Source organism: Oxyura jamaicensis, chromosome 2 (assembly GCF_011077185.1).
Source record: "Oxyura jamaicensis isolate SHBP4307 breed ruddy duck chromosome 2, BPBGC_Ojam_1.0, whole genome shotgun sequence".
Lineage (NCBI taxonomy): Eukaryota > Metazoa > Chordata > Aves > Anseriformes > Anatidae > Oxyura > Oxyura jamaicensis.
Window position 1 is genome coordinate 59,232,439 of NC_048894.1, and position 23,411 is coordinate 59,255,849.

Genomic DNA, 23,411 nt, shown 5'->3' on the forward strand with positions numbered 1-23,411 from the left:
GTCATGACCATACAATATAATATAAAGACATACCAGTAATTGGTAATACCAGAGAACAGAAGTGAGTTTTGCAATGGTTACTCTACCCTTGATTTAAAATAGAGATGAACAAAGAGTTCATAACCGATGATTCTGTTCAAAATCATTCAGATCAACCACCAATTTGTACATGGCTGATTTTCTACTAAAGTAACTGTGCAAGCCAACTTTATTCAAATGAAGAGTTTAGTACACAGATTTCTAAGCTTCTGCTTCTTTTCACTAACATGATTTCTTTCTGGGGACAAACATTTAGGCAATTACTGTAATTATGATAAGAACTCCATTTCCCATACGACGTACTGAAAATGAGTAGCCACAGAGGACCATATAATTACATTTACCCCTACCCCCCAAGAAAATCTTTCAGTCAGACAGTATGAGATTGTTTATTTGATACATCAGTGTTAAAATCATACAAACACACATGGAATAAAATTAGGAATTAAATTATGTCTTCTCTTTGAGTCCCATTAGGGGAGCTGAAGGAAGCAAAGAGAGGACAAAGTTATGTGAACTCAGTGTGAAGGAATGTAGCTAATGTTCCTTATCTGACCTCATGCTGAGCCACAACACCAGTGTCGAGCAGTTCTTCTATGGCATCATCCTCATACCCCAGCATGCCCTTCAGTATCTCCACCGTATGCTGTCCAACAAGCGGAGGTGGTTTGGGATGCGACATAGCAAATTCACTGTATCTGACACCTGGTCCTGTAAAAAAAAAAAAAAAAGGAGGGAGGAGGGAAATTATTTACCGTCTATATTAATATTGAAGTGTCTATATTAGTTTTTTAAAAAAGTATCTCATTTTCACAAGTCTTATCACAGAGTTTATTTATCACAGAAATGTTATATTCTAGAATTATATACTAAAAAAATTTCCTGCCGACAATAAAGTATTAATAAGCCAGTTTTACGTAGTACAGCCAAATGCAGAATTGCTGCATACTTGCCCAACTTTAAGAAAGTCTTCCCATTGTTCCCAGTGGTATGTATATCTGGTATTCTGAGTCATACTAAATCTCAGATCTACTACTCCCTGCTTGCTGAACAACATATGCCCAACCCACAAAATGAGATGTGCTGCAGAAATCCCCACACTCTGTATACAACAGGAGGCAGCACAACCATAAGAAGCCAAAGAAGAGTCATATTAAGGCATTGTTACTACTGCCACAGCGGCATAAGATTATGGGCAGCACCATTTCTTGTCAGTAACAGCTCAAACACGTCTGCAGAATTCTCCATTATCCTGCAGTGATGAAGGACTAACATCATGCACAGAAATGACATTCCCCAGCTTGTTTTATGTCTTCTATCAAAAATGTAGGTAGCATAAGAAAGTCAACCACGGTTTGTTTACTCTGGCAAGAATCATTTCAAAGGTGGAAACTGCTCAGGGAAGCTGGCAATTATATGATGAATTATGTCTACTGCAGATAGTCAGGTTTTACTTTTTAGCAATCCTCTGTAGTGAACCCAACAGAGTTTTCAGTGTAGTTCCTTGCAGACAAGTAGCTATATCATTACCATCAGTCTCAGAAGAGAGAACAGGCCACAGATTTGCTCCAGAATCAAAACTGAGATACACATTCACTGTATGCATAGAAAGACTAACTGTTTTATAGAGAAGTGGGGGATAATAATTTCCAGAGTTGTCACTTGAAAACTTTCCTTTAATAAAATATGCAACAACCTCTGATGCTTTGGTCAATGGACAAAATGATTCCTTTATTCTTAATTACAGCCTTTATTATATCATCATAAATTTTTTACAGAAAAAGTTATACGTAGCTATGTCTTTCTGCATGCCACTACAGCTTTACTTAGAAATGCAAATAAATATGTAAGAATAGTGTTTGACTTAGTTCCAAAGGAACGATAGACTATCACAAGGCAAGGAAAACAAATCACAAGAAGTCATCCTATAAGAGCATGAGTAAGGAAGCTGACTACTTGAGTTACTACTTATTTGAGCAGAATTGATGAAAAAGGTCATGCCAAACTATTCCATTTTTGCTGCAGTCTTCATTAAACGGATTACCAGTGATAAAATGTTTAACATAGTAAAGGTATTTACCTCAAAACGAGCAAGAATACACTCATGGGTACTTAGAAAGTTTTTTTTTTTTTCCAAGCTGATTAGGTGTGTTCCTAATGAGTATGCTCCTGGCAGAGGTGAGGTACTGTTCCAGTGCTTAAAAAGGAAACGAGGGGGAATCGGGAAATTACAGACCAAATCATTTAACTTGAAGGAACATTAAATATTGGAAGCAATAATCACACTGTACTCAGGAGATGAGGAACAGCAAGCATGTATCTATTAAGAAAAAATAATGTTCACTCAATCTCATTTCTGTCTATCAGGAGAAGCACTGAAGGTGAGATACATCACATCTAACTTTAGAAGCAAATAGTCTAGAGATAGATTTTTAGTTGCTTTGATATTTAGTTGACTCCCTTTTGAGTGATTGCAGACAAGAAGACACACTTAGAGTGCAGTTGATCTCAGACACAGGTAAATACCTAAACCTGGTCAGATGAATTGTGATCACTTACATTTTTCCATAAAACAGAGGACATAGAATTATCTTAGAAGCAGACCTCTACCATCCAAACATCCAAAATCACGTGAGATGACCCCCTCCCCCCCCCAGGCCACCAGGATATTAGATCAATATTTGAGTTTCAGAAAGACAGCTCTGCTGTCTTCCATAAATTCACTAAAGAAACATGGTCTAGGTAAATCCAAAGCCAGGTGGAGTCCTGAGTGGGAATCATATTCAGAGAATAGCTACCTAGGGTCTTCTAAAAGGGGAGGATGTTTCAAGTGAGCTCCACACGAATCTGTTCAGGATGAAGCATTCATCAGTACTTTTTTAGTGGGTAAGCTGATGAAACTCATATTGTACTCGCTCAGGTTTCAGAGGTGTTCAAGCTAAAACTGACTGAAAAAGCTTTTACAATGACTGGGCTAAACTGGAGAAAAAAAAAAAAAAAAGATAAAACAGGTGAAATTTAATAATGCCAAGGGGAAGGAGCTGCATTTATTAATATAAATACAGGGCAGAGGACAAACAGCAAGGTAGGAAGTGCTGGGGTTACTCCAGATCACAAAATGAACATGAGTCAACAACACCATGTTGTTGCGAAAAAGGCAAGCGTCATACAGGGATGTACAAACAAAAGAGAAGCCTGCGGGACACATGAAATAATCTTTTTGTTCTAGTTAGGTCACAGCTGGCAGGTCACAGCTGGAGTAATGGCTGGTGGGGGCCCCCCGCTGCACAACCTTGTGGAGCACCTGAAGAGATTCTACAGGACAGCAACCAAAGCGATCAGAGAAAACACGAAAGGCTGAACAAAGTGGTCATGGGCCTGAAGAGAAAGCCAGGAAAATAACACCGTCTTCAAAACTGTTTTCAAAAGATGAAAAGTTGACTCAAGTTGGGAAAAAAAAAAAAAAAAAAAAAAAAAAAAAAAAGTTGGCTACTTGAAAGTAAACTTAAATCATGGTACAGGTAGTGAGGTAGTGAAACACTAAAACAGGTCATATGAGGAGGCTGCAGGCTTCCTACCAATTAGGGCCTTAGGAACAAGAATTGCTTTGGTATAGCTGAACCTATATCTGATCCTTGGGGCTTGCTGAAGGATTAGGTGATCTCACATAATACCTTTCCCCCACTAATATTCATGAAGGCTAAGAAAGGGCTCACATCAGGGGTAATTTTTCTGTTAACTTATTCCCCTAATTCTACTCAGTTTGAATATACTAAATTAAATTTTGAGAGGAATTCTTATGTGAGAGATCAGTAAATTTTAAAGGTATAGGTGACATCACTAAACAATTTGTATTATCTCCTCTTCCTAGCACTGCCTGAGGGCTGTACTGGCCCTAGTGCAAACCACAGGAATGATGTATCTGTGCCAACTGAAATGCTTATGAAGACAATTTCAGAGTTAAAATGCCCCTTAGAGATTTATTGGTCTAAAATTTCAAAGTAGCCATAAAAGTATTAGGCAATTTCTATTAAGAAATATAATACATAGATATAAAGATTCTTATTTCAGGTGTCTGCATCTAAGACCACATATATGTTCTCTTTATACAGAGAAATCATCAGACTCTAACAGGAACTAATTTAGCAGATATACAAGGTTTTCATTTGCTTGTGCAATTTTTTGCTAGTGTAAGAATTGTCTATCTCAACCCCAGGAGTTGAAATGATATCAAAAGACATAGAATAAAACCTCTAATGAAAAGAAAATAAAATAGACATTAAGTGTACAACAGGCATAGAATGCTTCACACTTCACAAATAAATTAATCTTACAAACTAGAGCATGCTAGAAATTTGCGCAGCAATTATAAAACCAGTGTCTTTCATGAGCCTTTATTGTTTGTTGCATCATTCATCATGCTACTTTTCACTTTGATAGAGTTATAAAGTTATCTACATTCACTCAAAGGAGCTACTTGCTAATGATCCATCATTAACGATTCTCTGTTCTTTCCTTGTGTAACTTCTACTTGGCTTCTGTGTCAATTAGGAGGGTGCAAAGCTTGCCAGTCAGGCTTCAGCAATCCCACGCTCCTACTGAACAACGCTCCCGGAGAGCAACCAGCAGAATGCTATCCAAATGCTAATTAAACACAACTGCCTTATGAGGAAACCATCCCTTGAGGCAAAGAGAGGTGAACTGCTTTAATTAAGGTCAGAAGCATTTGCATGTGGGTGAGTTACAGGGAGCTTTGCAGATGAAAACAGGCCTTTGCTGGGACAGAAGCAGTTACTGGTTGGAGGAGGTCACCTGCACATCCCGACTGTAAGCAGGGCACTATATTCAATTTACCCCTGAAGTTAAAAGGACAGATATAGCCACCTGAAGAAAGCCACAAAGGAATGAGTAGTAGGTGAGATTTGACTTTGTCCTGTTAAATTAAAAGGAGCCTTCTTCTCTTTTTAACTGTTGCCAGTAAAGCAAAAAGTTACTTCTTTTACCACATTTAAATTCTAGGCTGATTTCTTATTATAATCATTTTGACTTTTGCACATTGCTAAAATACATGCTGTGCATAACATACGATGTTCAAGGATTAATAGTGCAACAAGAAATCAAAATTTTTGTGCCTATCTGCTACAGCATTGCTAGACATCAAGCAGAGCTATTAAGTAGAGACTTATTAAACACATTAAAGCAAAAGATAAAGGGAAATAAAACCACTGAAACAGGTCCAGAGGAAGGGCCCAACAATAACGAAATGCATTTGAACATACACCCTAACCATGGCATACTTTGGAATGTGTCACTGGATGTTTCTGAGATTCAGGGCTGCAGAAGCAAAGTTAGTTCTACTATTCAGTAGTCAAAATTGAATTAGAATATTAAAGGATCAACGCACAGCATATAAAAGTGGATAAAGGTAATAAATTTTGCTTTGTCCTGCCAAATAGCAATCCTGCAGCACTGTGCAAGAGTCACCAGATAACACCTTCTCTGCAGCACAGGTTAAAGCATATTGAAGTAATCTAATTCTCAAATTATGTTGAGGGAATTAGGCCCAGGGACAGCCAAGCTCAGGAAAAAGATCGTATTTGTTACGATTCAGATGGGACAAGGAAAAAGAAAGGGGAAGTTTGAACTAATGTACGTACATATCACCTACGTTTACAAGAAAGAGTAATGAGAAACCTATCACCCCTCGTTAGCTAGCTCTACCCCAGCTCACAGTGTAGTCTATATACATCTATGAATAACACAAAAACAAACCAAGAACTTGTACCTCTTCCAAATAACATGGTGTTGCTACATAACAGTTTTGCAATTCCAATGAAATATCATTAACAGTCAAGAGAGATGGCCCAGAACCAAGTAATTTGCACCCAGATCCCACATACACTAGAGTTCAAGTGTTTGGGGCATTCAATCAGCTAGTTATGAAACCAGCCAAAGAAGAGGATCAGCAGGAAACAAGAAGTAACTTTTAAGGCACTGAAAAGGAAAACAATACAGAATATGTCTGAAAAATGGCCTTAATGGCTCACATGAAGGACACTCGGGAGTTAGAAGTGATGTGTTCAGGGATATGTTACCAGGAGTAGACCTGGGAGACTTCATTTTGAATGTCTGGTCTCTTCCCTTTTGTCCCAGCCATGACTTCTGTTAATTCATCATTCATGGCTGAGAAGTGGATGAGGTGGCTGAGCATACAGTACAGCCCAGCCTGGCTACACTGCCTTTACACTGAGCTTCTTTCCCTTGATAAAACACAAAGTAAAAGTACACACAGGCAAAAAAAAAAAAAAAAAAAAAAAAAAAAAAAGCATCATCAAAAATTGATGCTAGTACAAGTAGTGCACACAGACTTCAGGAAATCTCCAGAACAAATTATTTGCTCCAGCTTAACTGGGGAACTACAATGGTTTTTCTTGCTACAGTTTGAAACTGTACAGTTTGAAACTTGCTACAGTTTGAAACTGTCTTTCATGACAGTTTGGGAGCTTGGAGGGCTTCTTAGGAATCTTTTTAATCACTGGAAAAATCCTTTCCTTTTGCATTACATTAGAGCTGGTGATTTACCCTTTAAGAACAACTCATAATAGATTTGGAAAAAATAAATTAAGAGAATAATATTTAAAAATTCACTCTGTCTTTCACTGCAGGTTCCACTTCCTCCCCCACTTAAAGCACAGCCACATAGAGTATTCATTTGGCACTCAACACAGCTGAGAGGGTGGAAAACTTTGGCAGGATGAGTAGGAATGAGTAACTGAGGGAAGAGGGAATGGACAAACCTTTTCAGATGGCAATAAAAAAGGTAAATCTTGTGTTAGGTGCCATACAAACACAGATGTAAATATGTTAGTAAATAGTAGTAGTAAATAGTAAAATCAGTAGTGCAGTGTAAGTAATATCAATACTAAACATATCTATAAGCCATTTGTTTCCCTTTTCTCATCTGGCAAATGTTGACTACCATGGGAGAGCTATAAGAATTATCACAATTATTAACGACACAAGAGTCAAGAATATAAAAGCTGAATCACTGTGAGAGGAAGGAATTGACAGGCAGAGCACAAAAAAAGAAAAAAAAAAAAAAAAAGGTTTATTTGTGATAATCATAGATGGGTATCTAAGAATCAATCACTTTTAAACCCGGACTTAGACATTCAGGACATCCATTACAGAAAAGCATTTTATGTATTTCCTATCAACTAACATCCTGGATATACTCAGTGTAAAAATACCACTCAGCATTTATATACACTTTACATTTTTAAAGTGTCACCATACTAACTATATCTAATTAATCTTGCATGACTGCTGGGGTAAAAGCAATCATTTATTAGTCACTCTGCTTGCATATTTGATAGCAATCCTGACTAACTGCATCATTCAACACAATTTTGAGAGAGAACTCTTGGCACATAAGAGCTTTAAGAACCTCGCAGTAAGGTAGTGTCTACTGCTTCCCGTATGTATCACCTCACAACACTGAAAATCTGGCCTTTTTGTACAGCCTCACACAGTTCCTTTCCTTAATGAAACCCCCAAAGACCTAAAGAGAAGACTCAAAGAAAGGCAGGACGGAAGACAACAAGTAAGAATACTCAGAGGTAGCAATTTTAAAGAACTGTAAAATCCCTAGGTAATAAACCATAGCTTCATTTCCTAAGGGAACATGTTCACATGTCTGTGCTGTCTTTCTAATCACCTGTTTGTCTGCCTTGCCTTACCCGCTGCTCCACCCCTAACTTTTGAGCCTGTCAATCTGGACAACAGTGTAAAAATGCTAAGGAAAATTAAGTTCTTACCAGTTTTGCAAAAATTGGCGACTGCTGAAGGACATACACCCAAACTACTGCCTTGATGACATTGTATAAATAATTAAATAAATAAAAGGAAGAACTCAGGTATTATATACACCCTGTTTGGTTGCAAATGGCTTACTAATAAGTACAGTCACAACTATGTAAGAGTCACAGCACATACTGTGGAGATACAGCATAAAGGACATGAGAAAAAGTCAGGTCATAAGTACACATAAGGTTTATAAAGGGGAGAAGTCTGAAGGAAAAGAATATTCAATTCCACTGTACATTGAAAACTTCTTCTAGACATGTTTCCTACAGCACTGTGGGAGGTGTATTCAGGCTGTGCAAGCCCAAGCTAAGGACACTAGAGACTTCTAGTTTAACATAAATTAGTCTTGCTGGAAAGAGCTGAATAAGTAGAGGGCAAAAACTGGGAGAAGCTTTACAAAATTTTAATAGGAAAAACCTACAAAGGCAAGCCTAAACTAATGAAAATCCAAGATAAAAATGTAATTTTTCTCCCGTTATAATCTAGCCAATACAAAACTTGATGTATAATCCCACCACAGGATGCAGGTTAACCACAGGATGTGTACCTAATGCAGAAATTGTGGGGTGAGGCTGAAAGGCTTGTGCTATTCAGGAGGTCAGACTATGTGACCATAATGGTTATTTCTGGGCATAAAATACATGGAATTCTGAAACGCCCATAAGCACAACTGTTTCCACAGAACAGAACTGGGTTTAAGATGGACCTGAGCTTCCTCTGATACTTGAGAGGTCAAGTGATACATTGTTTCACTAAGACATTAATGCCTTAATCAATTTCTCTTAAAGAGAGCAATCAGTGAGAAGTGTGTTACAAGGATAGAACAAAAAAATCAAAATGCCACCTGAAATGAGTCTCTTGAAAGGACAGAGAACTGCTTAGTTGCAACATGCTCACATGATCCTAGAAGCTGAATCATGTCCCCAGCTGTGCAGGCAGGCAAGAAGCTCCTCAGGGACCTCCTACTGAGCCTGGTGAAAACTATTTCCAAGTCCCATGCCTTGTGGTTAGTGTGACTCTGCATGTTGGAATAAGACACATCAGCCAACCCAGAAAGTGTCTGCACCTCCTCAGTACACCAATCTGTCCTTTCCTGTGTCCTGTCTCCAGCTATAGGTTAGATTCTTTGGCTCTTTGGAGACCCCAAAGGTAATCTTCCTGGCCAGCTGTGCATCATCAGAGTAGGAGGAGATTAACTTCTCCTTGCAGATGAGCTCTTCTTTAGGCAGCCAGCTGAAGCCTGCATACCTGAAGCTGATTCTAGTCTCATAATTCTGGGATGCAAGACAATCCACGCTGAAGAACATACACACTGTGAACCTAAGGCTGGATATATCTTTATATATCTCTTTTATCTATTTATATATCTCTTTAATATATATCTCTTTTATCCTTTACTTGCTAAAGCTGCCCTTTTTTGGGGTAGGAGTCTTTAAGTTTTTCCCAAAACAACTGGTAAAAATAACATAAAATTAAAAACCTTCTCTTAACATAAATTTGAAAGAATTTTCAAAACATTCTCTTAAGTAACTTTTGCCAATGCACTTATTATGCTCAAACACATCGAAAATGCTCACATCACAAGTCTGATCTTCCAGCTCCTAGGGATTATTTTTCTATGTCCTGTCCTCAAAGCCTAGTTGTTTCTGCACCATTTTGAAAGCATGGACATCAGAATGGGGTACAGTTTATTGCACGGAAAAACAAAAAACAAAAACAAAAACAACAACAACAAAAAACATTTTTCTGTATCTCTCTAAAGCTCTTTTAAGTAGAGCTTGAAATGGGAAGTGATGTTAACATGATTATTTGTGATGATACCAATGATTTTTCTTTAAGCCTCTTTTTAAAATCTGAGGTCTATCTGGCATTCCGGTCTGACGGTATTAAAACCCACTGTAACAGCTGCTTTGGCAGAGACAGTTGGTAGCCTGGTAAAGAGTGAACTGGGTGGTAAACGGCTCATGACAGAAGCAGTGTATTACAGAGCTTTGCTTTAGTTCCCAGACTCAGCACAACCCATCTGTATATTAGTACATGATTTATTAATTAATTTAGGATGATTAATGTCTTAAAGCATCTATTTTAGCCTGTTAAGAAAAAGAAATTGAGAAACAAAAACCTTCTACATTCTACCTTTCTACCTGTAACAGAACTATTTGCAATCATTTCTAAACACTTTACATTCTAAATGCTTTACATTTACATTTCTAAACATTTTACATTGACTACTTTTTCTTTAACAATCCCTTCTTTTGGTCAAAGGATTAAGTCTCAAAAGGGGTGTACTGTTATAAAAAAATAAAAAAAACAATAAAAAACAATAAAAAATAAAAAAATAACAGATATTCAGTTAGATGTCAAATCATGTTTCTGTCATATGTTGCATGCTTATTGCCATGCGTGTTTATTCTACACATCTTCAGACTGTTCTTCTGTGGCTACAATACACAGGCCTATAAACCTTCACATTTGGAAAATTCGACAGTCTGATGATATTTTCTTGCCTGGTTAGTGACCCACACCAAGTAAGTATCTGCTGAGTGAGTATTAAAATAATGGAAAAAGTCATCAGCTGCAGCACAGCCAAGGAAATTCTGGTGGTTGAAATTCTTCAGAGCAAATGACAACTAGGTAACTCTATGTTTGAGCACCATGGAAATATTTGGAACTTGATTCTTGAGCAAGGCATCTGTGATTAAGTAGGGCTGAGTACTTTGCACAGCCTGATCACTCTTCCAAAAGCTCTCCCACTCCACCCTCCATTTACTTCTGTTGTCCCCTGTGCTGCAGAATGAGGCCAGTTCCACTGCATAGGGACTCTCTCTGGCAAAGGAAGATGGGAAGGGATTTGATACTTTGTTTTGGATTACTTGAAGAACTGCAAATTACATTTTTAGCTCTTTTTGGGTAAGGTGCCCAGACTCCTAGAGGCATAGGCTACTAAAAATGCTGGCGGAGTTTTGAAAAGCACTGTGCAATCTGGGGACAACTCTTTCTGAGTATCATACTTGAGACATCTTTACAGGGGCCCCGTTTCCAGAAAAAGCTGAGGGCATCTGAAAATCTTTCTCTTTTAGGATGTCTCAGTTTGACTGTGCAAAGACATCTGGTATTCAAAATAGACAAGAAGAGCAAATATCCTTTCATTTAGCAGGGGAAAGTAAAACTCTAGATATATAACTCTTTCTAGCCCTTCTATTCTCCTATTTCCTATTGAAAAGCAATCATCAGGTTAATAAGTATTGCAAAGGGAAATTGGGCTTTGGGAGTCAGCTAGAGAGAGAGCATACTGAAGATTACTGTTTTTTTTTTGTTTGTTTGTTTGTTTGTTTTTGTTTTTGTTTTTGTTTTTTTTTTTTTTCCACAGATTTGTAAGTGACAATTTGATCAATACTGTCTCTGTGTGAAGAACTGGGAACAGCTTTTTGGCTTTCCATTGTCTCCTGCCAATCCCTGACATGTGATATTCAGCTCATCGACTTGCAAATATCAAAGCAGTATGGGACACAAGAAACAGCCGTTTCAAACCAAGCAGCCTTCAGTCTAGTTTTTGGTTCTGTGGGGATGCCAATGTGAGCATGTGTATGTTAGTTAAGTATAGGCTGGTTCTGTATCTGAGTTCTTGTGGTTTCTAACATTTGCCAGCCTCTACTCTGTCAGAAGAGATTTCAGTGTTGTGTTCTACCCTACAACGGTCAAAAGAGTCAGAAATCATCTCTGCTCACCCACAAAGACTAGAGTAGGATTAAGAAACAGAAATTTAAGTCAGACACACCCATGAAGAGGAATGAGGCACAAGGTTAGGAAGCCATCCAAAGCTCACTTGCCTATCCCCTTACTAAACTAAACTTAAAAGATTTTTTTTTTTTTTTCTCAAGAAGACAGCTAAAAAGCTGGGAAACAAAAATTAAAATCATATTGAAACCAGCCATGCCTAAGCAATAGCCCATTTTAAATGTGCACAAATCAGTTTCATTAAAATATTTCCCCATTCTCTCTTTTTCCACCTCCTAATATTTTTGCTGTTTTCTTTAGCTCCCCTTTAAACTCCAAAGCAAAATGCTTTTACTGACATGCTTTGTAATTTTGGAGTCCTAATCTTAAGCAGCAGGTGCTTAGTTTTAATGGAATTTTTCCATCTCTGAATGTCTGGGAGCATCAGTAGCACCTCCCTCCTACACAGCCCCTCACCTTTGATCCTTTGCCATTTGCACTTGTGGGTTTTCATTTACTGTATTCTTCTTCTTTCTACAATCTGCTTTTTCACTGCAAAGCCTTCAATCTCTCCTCTCCTTTCTTTTACCTCATATGATTGGAAAGTGCTGTCTCCTAAAAATTCTTATAAAATATGAAGGGCCTGGCTGTCCCTTTCTTCATTTTCAGCAACACTGTGTCTATTTTACACTGTACTGGCAATTTAAAATGGCCTTAGAATGGTTGTAAATATTTGCAGCACAAGAACAATTATATTTTAATTGCCAGAGGTCCCAGGGCTTATCCACACAAAAACTGGAACCAAAATAACAGTTGGTTTTACTTCACACAATTACTTATTTTGGAGCAACTCTGTGTGTGGGCACTTTTGTTCCATACTAACAGTTTTTGTTTCCATTTAATTTTAGCTTTTCGGGTAATCTGATTTTACTTAATTTTCTCTTATAATTTCCCATTTTGAGTAAACATAAATGATTTTGTACAGATTTAATCTCAAGTAAAATCCAAGGAAAAAGCATCTGTACTCAGTTTACACTGATATATCTAAAAGTTTGGATTAAAAGTAGCTGTGTAAATTCCTGTTTGCATGTAGAAAGAATGGGATTCACATCCTAATGTTAGAATTAGAGATGCTGTAATGAGTGAGTACCTGCCCTGCCTTGGTGCTGGTAGATTTCTCCTGAACACCATATGATTTAACAAAGTTTAATCATCTGGTGTTTCCTATACCCAGGAATCTTATATCCCTAGTTTGTGTTTCAGTTAGTCTTCAAAGCATATTTGTATTTGGCTGTTACAGAATAGCTTCTTAACTCATTTGCCTCTCTATTGCTTATTGTATGCACATCAGAATAGAGTTATTACTCAAAAAGCAATGACTTGTTGCAGAAGTGACCGCATATTTATTCCCTAATAACTCAACAGAAATTTGAATGAAAATTCTGCCTTCTAAAATATGAACCTGCATTGTGCTGCAGTAAATCACAAAGGCTCACATAGTTTTTTAATAACTAAATTTTAATTGAATTTTCCATTCTTAACAAGATAACCCAATTCCAGAAAGTCATATCAGCCACTTCCTTAATCCACAAAGCTCAGAGGCTATCTTCTGCACTGACAGCATGCAAAAATGTTTAAGACTAACACAAATACCTTTCATAGATTATTCTGATTCTCAGGCTGATTTCTAAGCCAGCTGTTCTCTGCCTGATTCAATGTGCAGATTTCATTTTAAAACACAGAATATTCCCTGGTTACCTGCCATTTAACTAGATCTTACAGGTGTAGGGCATGTTTGTAATCCTTGTTCATCTATTTGCAGGAAAGAAAAAATCATAAAATAAAATACTTTGTCTAGCTTTCCTGTATTCTAATGCTTTCCCCCCAACTTTCAGATACTATATCAACTGAAGAATGCCAGGAATTACTTCATGCTTTATGTATGTACCTGTTAGAGATTATATTCATTAATTTCAAAGCCAGCTGCTGTTTTTGCTTAAAGTAATCCTTGATGGTACACTCTTTTATGACATAAATCTTTTAACAAGAACTGCTTGCTATGATATAGAAACATTTAGATTTACCCTAATTATAGATCTACTACTCTTCTGTTCTTTTTCACATAAGTAGGATAACTAGCATAATGCTCCTCCTTGGACTTACTCTCTATAGCAACTTCGACACACAACACCATATACCAAAAAAAAAAAAAAAAAAAAAAAAAACGGTCAGAAGAAACAAATAAACAACTAGTAGAATATTTAGAATTAGTAAGATCAACCATAGAACAGACTGCAGGAGCTGAGAATCTAAACAGAGGCATTTGGCTACTTGCTCTGTCACCAAACAACCCTGTGATCACAGGAAAATCAGGTTCCTTTGCCATATCCCTCTATTTCCCCTACAGTTTTTTTGGTCTTGCCTATTTAAATTATAAAATTTGAGGGACTGGAGTTGCCTCTTACTATTTGTTTGTCTAGTGTCTGACACAATGGGCCCCACTTTGTATTGGAATGAAATACAAATAATAATTTTCTGATATCCTGACTCCCAAAGCTGCTTCAGCAAAGTATGAACCACTGTCCCAAGTTATATCTGATAAATTGTGCATTACTCTGTTGTGGGAGAGATTTCTTTCTAATCCTAAATCCATCTGTCTTGCTGTGCTCCAAGTGATAGTTTCTGGGCAGAGAGCATACTAATTGCAGGATTAAACTCTTAGCTAACTCTTGGGTGGAAACTGTTTCCCATAATGTGGTAGAAAACACATGTTGGTTTCTGTCTGCAGATCCTTGAACATCATAGCCCTGATCCTGACTACGAAATTTAGGTTCTCTATTGAAGCATGTCTCTGCAGTATAATTTAATTAAAATTAAATAATAACTAGCTATCAAAATGTATTATTGAGATTTTGGTGGCTCCAGAACTGCTTAGCCTGGTTTAGTTGCTCTTTGAAAGGCAGACACTATTGTGCTGAATGTAATGAATTGAGCACCTCCTCCAAATAAGTAGGGCACAAACTTAGAGATGAAAAATGAACAGTAATTTTGGTTTACTGTCATAGGATCATTTTAATTTTACAAACACACAGAAATTTGAAACATTTTAAGCACATCTGAAGTACATCTTTATGTATGACATTTCATTGTAATATATATCATTTATGTGGACGTGCACACTGAGGTGAATGGCTGCCATTACTGATGTGACACAGACTCTACTGGCAAGCTGCAAGAAAAAGCTAGCCTCCAAAATCTTTTCTTCCCATGGGTACATAAGGGGGCACATACCAGATTGCCAGTCACAAACATTGAAATCTTTCAGAAATTATTCTGCTTTTATCTTATCTTCTAAGGGCTCTATAGTTAAAAGCCATCTTGCTAACAAAACACTAAACTTTCCATAATATTAAATGCAAATGTTGAAAACAACCTCATATTTCAAGAAGAGCTACATTATTAGGCAAAGGTACTTGTTTTAAGTTGTGTTTTAAGGTTGTGTTAATGGTTGTACTGCAATCAAGAGACATTACTGGCACTAGCACCCAACCAAGAGCCCTGTACTATATTTTGAAATATTTGAACCAAATCCCCATGCCAGAAAGCGTTAGTAAACCTAAGAGCAAAATTAGCTGGGTGAAGGGATTGAATGGAGCAGGGTGAGATATGCAGAGGGCTGGAGCAATAGGTAATTTTTAAGTTCAGGATTTCCAAAAAACAGATATGTGTTTGTGAAAACACAGTTCTAAAACAGAGGATAAAGCTCAGCTGGGATAAGCACTTCCCATCATTAACTTCTGTTCCTACCACCTTCTGACTCTTATCTGCCCTCATGTTACAGTGGCCTAACCAATGTATTATCACAGTAAGACTTAAGCTGTATCCACATTTATCCTATTGGCACTACTCTTTGTTCTCCTTTGCCATTTAACCACATCTTGGCAAACATTCACCCTTCCATACAGATTATCAAAGTCAATATAAAGACAGAAAAACACCCATAAAAGTTCACTACACTAGACCTCCCTCTGGCAAAGGCCAAATGTAGATGTTTTTGGAGGAGGGCAAGAATAGGGCAAGAACATGCAATATTTTCCCCTGATACTTTCCTAGCCTCTAACAACTCACCATCTAGCTCCACTATCCCACCCTCCTCTAATGCATACTCCTCTGCTCTTCCCAATTCTCTCCCTAGTCTCCCATTAACCAACGCCTACTCTAACATCCTGAGGATAATCACCACAAGCAACTTAATACACCATGAGATAATATATCCAATGTAACTCAATTACTCATCAACCTTCAGTGCTCTTGTTCCCAAAGCCCACAACTCACCACGGCACTTGCCATTGAACCCTAAACCTTATTTTTCCTCTCTCCTTCTCCCACTCCTTCTCCAAAACTTTCTACTGACCTTAAGTATTGAATACTGTGAATGCTTCATATTCTTCACTGTTCACATTTTTCCTTCATTAATCCATGTACTCCCTCATCTATTTCTCACAGACGCTGACCAGTTGCACATTGTACATTGAAAGTAATATTTGAGAAACAGAGAAAAATGAAGCAACACTTCTGACTAAATAGACTATATTTGCTGAATTCTTCCTCTGGATTTGTTAGATCTCTGTAGCTGGGATTTATCCTTAATGACAAGCCAAGTAACCCCACTTCGCAGCATGCACTACAACCAACATATTTTAAGCAGGTGTGGGAAAATTCAGCAAAGCACTAATGACTCCTAAAAGTGCTAGCAGAACCTGAATTCATAGTGAAAGATGTAATGCCAATTCAACACACAAAGTGATTTTTTGTAATTTCTGTGTCTGGCTTATCCAGTCTTACTAGAGGCTGACCACAAAAAAAAAAAAAAAAAAAAAAAAAAAAAAAAAAGTAGAAACAGATTCAGATAACAAAATCAAATAGGGTGGGAAAATGGGTCTGCTTTAATACAGAGTATCTCTGTATTAATATCTCTGATATCATTTATTTAATTTTGCATTATTTAGAACTCTCTGTGGAAATACTCTGTTTAGGTAGATGCAACATTAGTCTTAGGGTACCACAGCCTTCTGCATTAGATATGAGAAACAAGATTCCTCATTAAAGAAATCCAACGTCTGTTTTTCTGGGTGACTCAGAGGAAAGATACAACCTTGCCATCTTTACTCATTCTCCTAGGTGAACCAACAGAAGCAGACTCTCTACATAAAATATCTATATACTCAGCTTGTTAAGTATAGCACTATGACAAGTTAATCCAGGTCAGCATATGCCCCATCTCTTTTTCCAACCAGCTTTGACTAATAATGTGACTAGAGAGAAATAGGGACATAGTTTTCACAAATGACTGAGTTGGAGCTCAGTCTGACTTTGCTTTTGGATGTGAGATGACTGTTGTAGTCCTAATTTGAAGAAAGTACACTCTCTGAAATTCAGACTTTAATGCAGCTTCAGTTGTGTAATCAAAAGTAGCCCTAACCATTTATCATCTTTGAAAAGTTCATCTTAATTAGTATTTTTGTGCTGTAGCTGTCCTCTCTCGTAAAGCCTTCTGAATCCTTTTAAAGATGTTATAGAATGTCGGCCTTAAATATATTAAAATAATTATGTCCTGCTTGGTTCATAGACAAAACATAGACAAATAACACACGTCTGCTTTATACGGTGTGATTTCTGCAACATGTGGAAACTGCTGTAGAAGTCACTGGCAAATGGCAGCATGTGAATAATCCTTACATCTGTGTACAAGCAAACCCACAAGTTTCACAGAAGCTGTTCACATTGGATGTTCTTAGAGTGAGAAATACTGAAAAGAAAATCACGTTGTTTCTGATTAGTTTTAATTAAAGTATTGGTTGATCTCCTTATTCCCATTCATACTAAGGTATATTTTACAACTTGAAAAGATTTTAATAGGATTCAGATCTTGTTTTTAAATTAAGCTCTGGCTCTCCCTATCCATCACATTTAATTAACAGGCCATAAATATTGCCACTTTCAAGTAAAAGACTTAGGACCAGATTCAACAGACATTTAGTCATGTAAGCACAGTGTAAAATCAATGTAAAGTTAGGAAAATAAAGAGTATTTAGGAATATAGGTATTTTCAATCTGCCTATTCCTCCAGATATTTTGGACACTTCAGAAATAATGTCGCTTTTGGAGAGGCCATAAACTGACAGCATGGGCAAAGTAAGCCACTGGTCACTTTAAATCCTTTGGTTTGATATTTCTAAATAAAATTCAGAATAAAAATACTCAAGTACTGTGCTATTTTCCTTAAAGCTAGCATCAGGTTAACTATGTCATCTCAGTGAGAAACTGTAGTTATAGAAAAGCTCTTAAAAAATGAGTGAAAAGAAGGGGGAAATAAGAGAATGACTGTGAATGTGAGAAAATAAAGGAAGAAAACACTATTAATGTTTTAATAGAACTGCTTATGTTCATCCACATCTAAATACCAATCCAATTACATCACAATTAATACCAGTAATAGTACTATGATCATGTGGAGAAATTCTTTGACTGCACTATAGCACTGTAGCATAAGAATGGGAATACACTGAAATCAACCTCTTTCCAAGATTTGGAAATTTTAAATTAAGTGATAGAAATGGAGGAGGTCTGAGGTTTATTAGAAGACTGAACTGTAAGGTGTGATATTTCCCTTAAGTGTAAATCAACTACTCTCTCTAATATGGTTACACGTGCTTTAGAACTGTTTAAAAAGGCCAAAATGGGAAAAAAAAACTACAGGATTGTAACATATTGTGCATAAAAAATGAATAAAATTGTAAAAAACTGTATCTCTGATGTGATGAATACTGTTACCAGCTCTTAGACTTACACTTTCAAGATAATTGTATTTCACACTCATTGGTGGTATAAATTTCAAGCACAGCTTGAAGAAGAAATAAGTTTCATACCAGAAAATCAAGATTTCTATTTCAACTGCTTACATTTCAATAAGCATCCCATTTATACATAGACATTACTGATATTGTATAAATGCATATGGACTTGAACAACAAGATGTCTACATGACATATGTATTTATATAGCACACTTATAATTACTTCCGTTAATACAGCAGAGGTTTTCAGATGATTATTGCCCTCATGGAGAATATAATTAACAAAAACAGGCACATGCTTTTTGATTTCTTCCTTCCAACAAAAGTCTAACCCTTATGAAATGGTATCTTTCACATTCACAATACAAATCTAAAGGAGAATAACCATGAGACACAGAACCATAAAATTCTAGCACCTTCGCTAACTTGCTATACAGCTTCATGTCAAGTAGTTACTATGTGTGGATATGAACCAGTAAACCATTTCAGCATGTGTCTAAATGACTCAGTCTCCCCAGCTGTAATACACTGATAACGGTATTTGCTGACTTAACTCAGGTTATTTTGAAGACCTAGGTAACATTTGCAAGGTACGCTGAAGTTGTAGAGCAGCAGATGCAGTGCTGCAACCACTAAGGACTACTAAACTTCCCTTAGAACACTGGTGCTAAACTTTTTCTGTGTTGCTTGCTAATATGCCTGGCTGCAATAGAACTTTACACTTAGACAGTGGGCATGTTCCCTCTGTGGTATGACCCACTCCACAGTCCTTACTGTCTAGAAACATGGTCAGGCACAGCATCGTGTCTTTCCCACCAATGCATCTGCTTTTCTTTCCAAAAGAAACTACGAGAGTAAAGGACAACAAAAGTCCAGACGAAAGAGAGCAGAGATGTTTACCCACCTGTATCTGTGAGCTGCGAAGGTGCCTGGGTTGCAGAGTACAGACTCATGGAGACTAGACATAAAGCATGTGAACAGGCAGTGAGAGAACAGAGCCTGGCACATGCCATTGCTCCTCTGCCATGAGGAAAGGATGGGCCAGTGATGATTGGGTAGTCAAGGACCTGAGCACATGAAATTCATTTTTCTTCTCCGTTATCAGTGGCCCTAGAATGACTTAGGGAAAGTGTTCTTTGTCCCTGTGAAAGAGGTATAAGAGTTCTTAAGTGGTTCTCAGGATGCTAAGATTCATGAGTTTATCTACTGTTTAGATACAATAGCAATAGATCCATTAAAGTATCTTAAGCAAACAGGAGTTGTGTTTTTCAGGTAAATTTATACAAACAAACAAACAAAAAGAACACTGGTACAAATGAAGTTAAACTTACTTTTTAACTTTAGATGAGTTAAAATAATTACTACCCAAGGTAAAAATGAAATAGACTTAAGGGCATCCCATAATACTGGTTATTTAAAAGAAAGAAAAAAGCAAGACTGCCTTTTCAGCTTCTATGACCTGGCCCAGAAGGCATTAACCTTCTCCTATAGATGAACATTTCTAGGGGAAAATGTAACTTTATTAGAGATACCCACTGGATGTGCTTAATATTTAGAGAGAAGTGAAACAGCTATCTCTCACAGATGCAATACCTGACTACCAGACTAGACCAGAGTCCTTGAAGAGATCCTTGAAGAGATTTTAGACCACTAATCATCATGTTTCAATTAACACCTTTTTTAGCACAACCTACTGTCCTATTCTCAGTTTCCTCTCAACATACAGATGACAGATCCTGAAAACGATAAAATATTTAAGGTCTTCCAAAGACCTTAAAATCCTTGTGAGAAGGATGTGATACTGAAAGTAGAGAAAATGAACCTTTCAGTTGAGAAGAGAATGTGCCTTTAAGGCATTAACAACAAATGCTAAAACACCAAAAGGAAACTTTTCCAAACTGGTTATGATTAGCTGTTCTAATTCTGTACACTGCCCTGAGGAATTTGAACACCCATTGAAACCAAAGATCTTCCTTTGCACAAGGAGACATAAAACATAATCCCATAGACTTTGAGGCAAGTAACTTCCAAGGGATTTGCTACAGCGATTTATTTGCAACAGGTTTGCTGCAGTAATAACTTTTCACTGCAAGTACACAATGTCTGTCTTTTGCAAAATACTTCCACTTCATTTTCTATCAGAGGGCCACCAATCCTTCGTGCCAGGATTTCATAAAATTAATAAATCTACTTCCATAATCCTTGCTGCTTTTACTGACAAATGTAATAAACTACAGGATGCAAAACTCTGGAAGCCTACTGGGATTTATTTCCTTTTTTTTTTTTTTTTCCTTGACAAGCTTTACAGAGTAGCAGTTCTGAGACATGCTCATGTGCTGTAAACCTAATCCTTAGCAATTTCCTCTTTTCTCAAATAACCCAAATATTTTATGTATAGTGAAGGATTTCCTTTATCAGACAACACTTGCTTTACTTGCTTTTTTTTTTTTTTTTTTTTTTCCACATGAGTTATTCTCAAGGAAATGCACTTTTTAGAACAATTGGATGTTCTCAAGTTGACATTCATAGGACACACTCCTAACAAAGCATGTAAAACATAGCCAAGAAGAAAGTTTGCTGTAGTTTAAAGGCACAGAAGGTGGGAGAACTGAGACCAAAACTCAGCTCATCCTTTGGCTGGTGTAGTTTTAGTGGGCAACTATATTAGTGCAAATGCATATCTACACTGATAGGAAGTGACTTTCGGGAAACAATTCCTCAATGCAAAGTTTACTATAGCACCAACCCATCTGCTAAAAAATCTTATTTTTGCTGTAGAAAGAGCAGTGTGACTGGAATCCAGCTCCTAATGACAAAGCCAGCACACTGGTTCCTATCACCTTCCTGCTCCCCCACATAATGGCTGCAATCACAACTGTACTGCATCCTTCTGCTGCTGAGAGACACCCTTGATTTGCCTGGGAAGTGGGGAATAGGGCAATGTAAGCACAACGACTCCATTATTTCTTGTTTATTCTAAAAGGACCAATAAAGAGATAAACACGAATCTTGGCTGAAATAACTGTGAGGAAAAATGGTTGAGATTTTTTTTGACATTTAGTTACCTACTTGAAGTCTTAAGATAGTCTAAAACTCGCTCCTCAGAAAGAAGAAGAAAAACTCGCTCCTCAGAAAGAAGAAGAGCGACTCAGAAATTCCTTAAACTGACAAGCAACATTTAAGAAATTAATCAAATGGAATTAATTTTCATTTTGCTGCACATCCAGCTCCAAATCAAATATTACAGGAGCACAGAAAATCTCGAGAAAATGCCCCATGAGGCAGGGAAAACAATTAGCAGGCAAAAAAAAAGATGTATTCAGCACATCCCTCACCCTAGAAGTCCAAGCCAATTACAGTAGAAATAGTCAGTGATTCAGCACAAAGGTTCCTTGGCAGACTAGTGAGGAAAAGGCAAGACTCCAGCTGGGTCACTCAGAGAAACAAAAATGCAACAGTACAACATAAGGGCAGGATTTGAGTTTGCAGCCCTTAAAAAAGGGGGCATTTAATTTAGTACATGGCATTCTTAAAACGTCCTTCTTCAATTATATTTCTTCTTGAGACTGTGAACACAGTTTCCATTCGAAGTGGTTTGTTATCATAGGGTCACAAAGTTCTCCAACCATCAAGGTTTTCTGCTGTAGTTCAAATGAAAGAACGATGCATCTGAGGGGGGGGAGGGAGGGGGGCTTGGACACGATGACACTGTAATACTTCTGGGAGAAGACAGAGTGCATACCAAAATTTCACCATCCTGGATTCCTGGATTCTTTACTGAGTTTTACTAAAAGAGGGACAAAAATTTCCACATAATTGACATAATTGTTCTGGGTAACATGTCGAAGTAGTCTGTATCTAAACTGGCAGAAGAAATCAGAAAGAAAAGCTTTGATTATTGTTTTTTGTTTGTTTGTTTATTTTTCTGATGGGAGAGCCAAAACTTTGGTTATTGTCAGAGAAAACCCAGACCTTCGAACTGCCCCAGAATGATCACTCTTAGTTTCTAGAGTATGCATGAGCCATGCTTAAGATGAGTTTGGGGAGAATTAGAGAGTAGAAAAAAAAATATGGAGAAGATAAGAATAGAGGAAAAAGCAACCAAAAGCAGGGAAATTAGAGAGCTACAGAGGCAAAGAAATAAGTTGAAGGATGAGAGCAAAAAATAATAGAGAAAGCAGCAGGAGCAGTGGAGAGTTTGATGTTAAAAGTGATGAAAAGATAACAGATACTTATCAGTGAGATTCAGAAGAAATGCTGGTGGAGCAAGAAGATGGCAGATACGAAGCAGAGTCATCATCACTTGCAACTGAGGAAGTCCATATGATCACAGGAATTTTTCATAATGTGCTCAGCCAGCTGTGGCTGGCTCTGTGAATAATGTAGCTGGGAACAGGGGTGAAAAAATGAGCTAAGATACAACGTGAAAGGAGCCAACAGCTGATTTGACAAAAGGCAGAAAAAAAAAAAAAAAAAAAAAAAAAGGAAATTTTGAAAAAAAGTCAACTGCACTCGCTTGAGCATCACTGAAAAACAGCATCATAAGGACACGGAAAGCAACTTTGAGATAGATTCTCAATTCCCTCTGCAATTAAAAGGTCTCATCCAAGAAGAACAGCTCTCAGCAATGAATTACTCTTAAAGATAAAACTGCAGACAGTAAAAATTGTATCCTTCAGGAGTATTTAAAAAGCATATGTGTGTATGATCTTATTAGCTTAAAAATAAAAAGATATAGTTTAAATAAAAAGTTGTTTATTTTTTTAATGTTCATGTCTTCTAACCCTTTTTGCCATAATAGAGCTACAACATGTCATGATACAAAAACTGCTCATGCAAAACTATTGTCCTTACCAATGGTACCAGAAGTGTGAGGTTCATAAATTTTACTGTACAGCTGGAGGAGTATGTGCATGTGTTACTGTTCCACAGC

At 37.2% G+C, this 23,411-nt stretch overlaps 1 protein-coding gene across 9 annotated transcripts in view; it reads right to left on the minus strand.

Annotated features, from left to right (window-relative positions):
• Nucleotides 1–409: 409 nt before the first annotated feature.
• Nucleotides 410–23,411, minus strand: part of SUGCT (succinyl-CoA:glutarate-CoA transferase) — a 325,562-nt gene continuing 302,560 nt past the window's right edge. For all 9 annotated transcript variants that reach the window (XM_035318765.1, XM_035318769.1, XM_035318773.1 and 6 more), the window contains one exon: nucleotides 410–750. In XM_035318765.1, coding sequence (XP_035174656.1) covers nucleotides 587–750 — 164 coding nt within the window. In that variant the 3' untranslated portion in view covers nucleotides 410–586. The remainder of the gene's footprint in view (nucleotides 751–23,411) is intronic.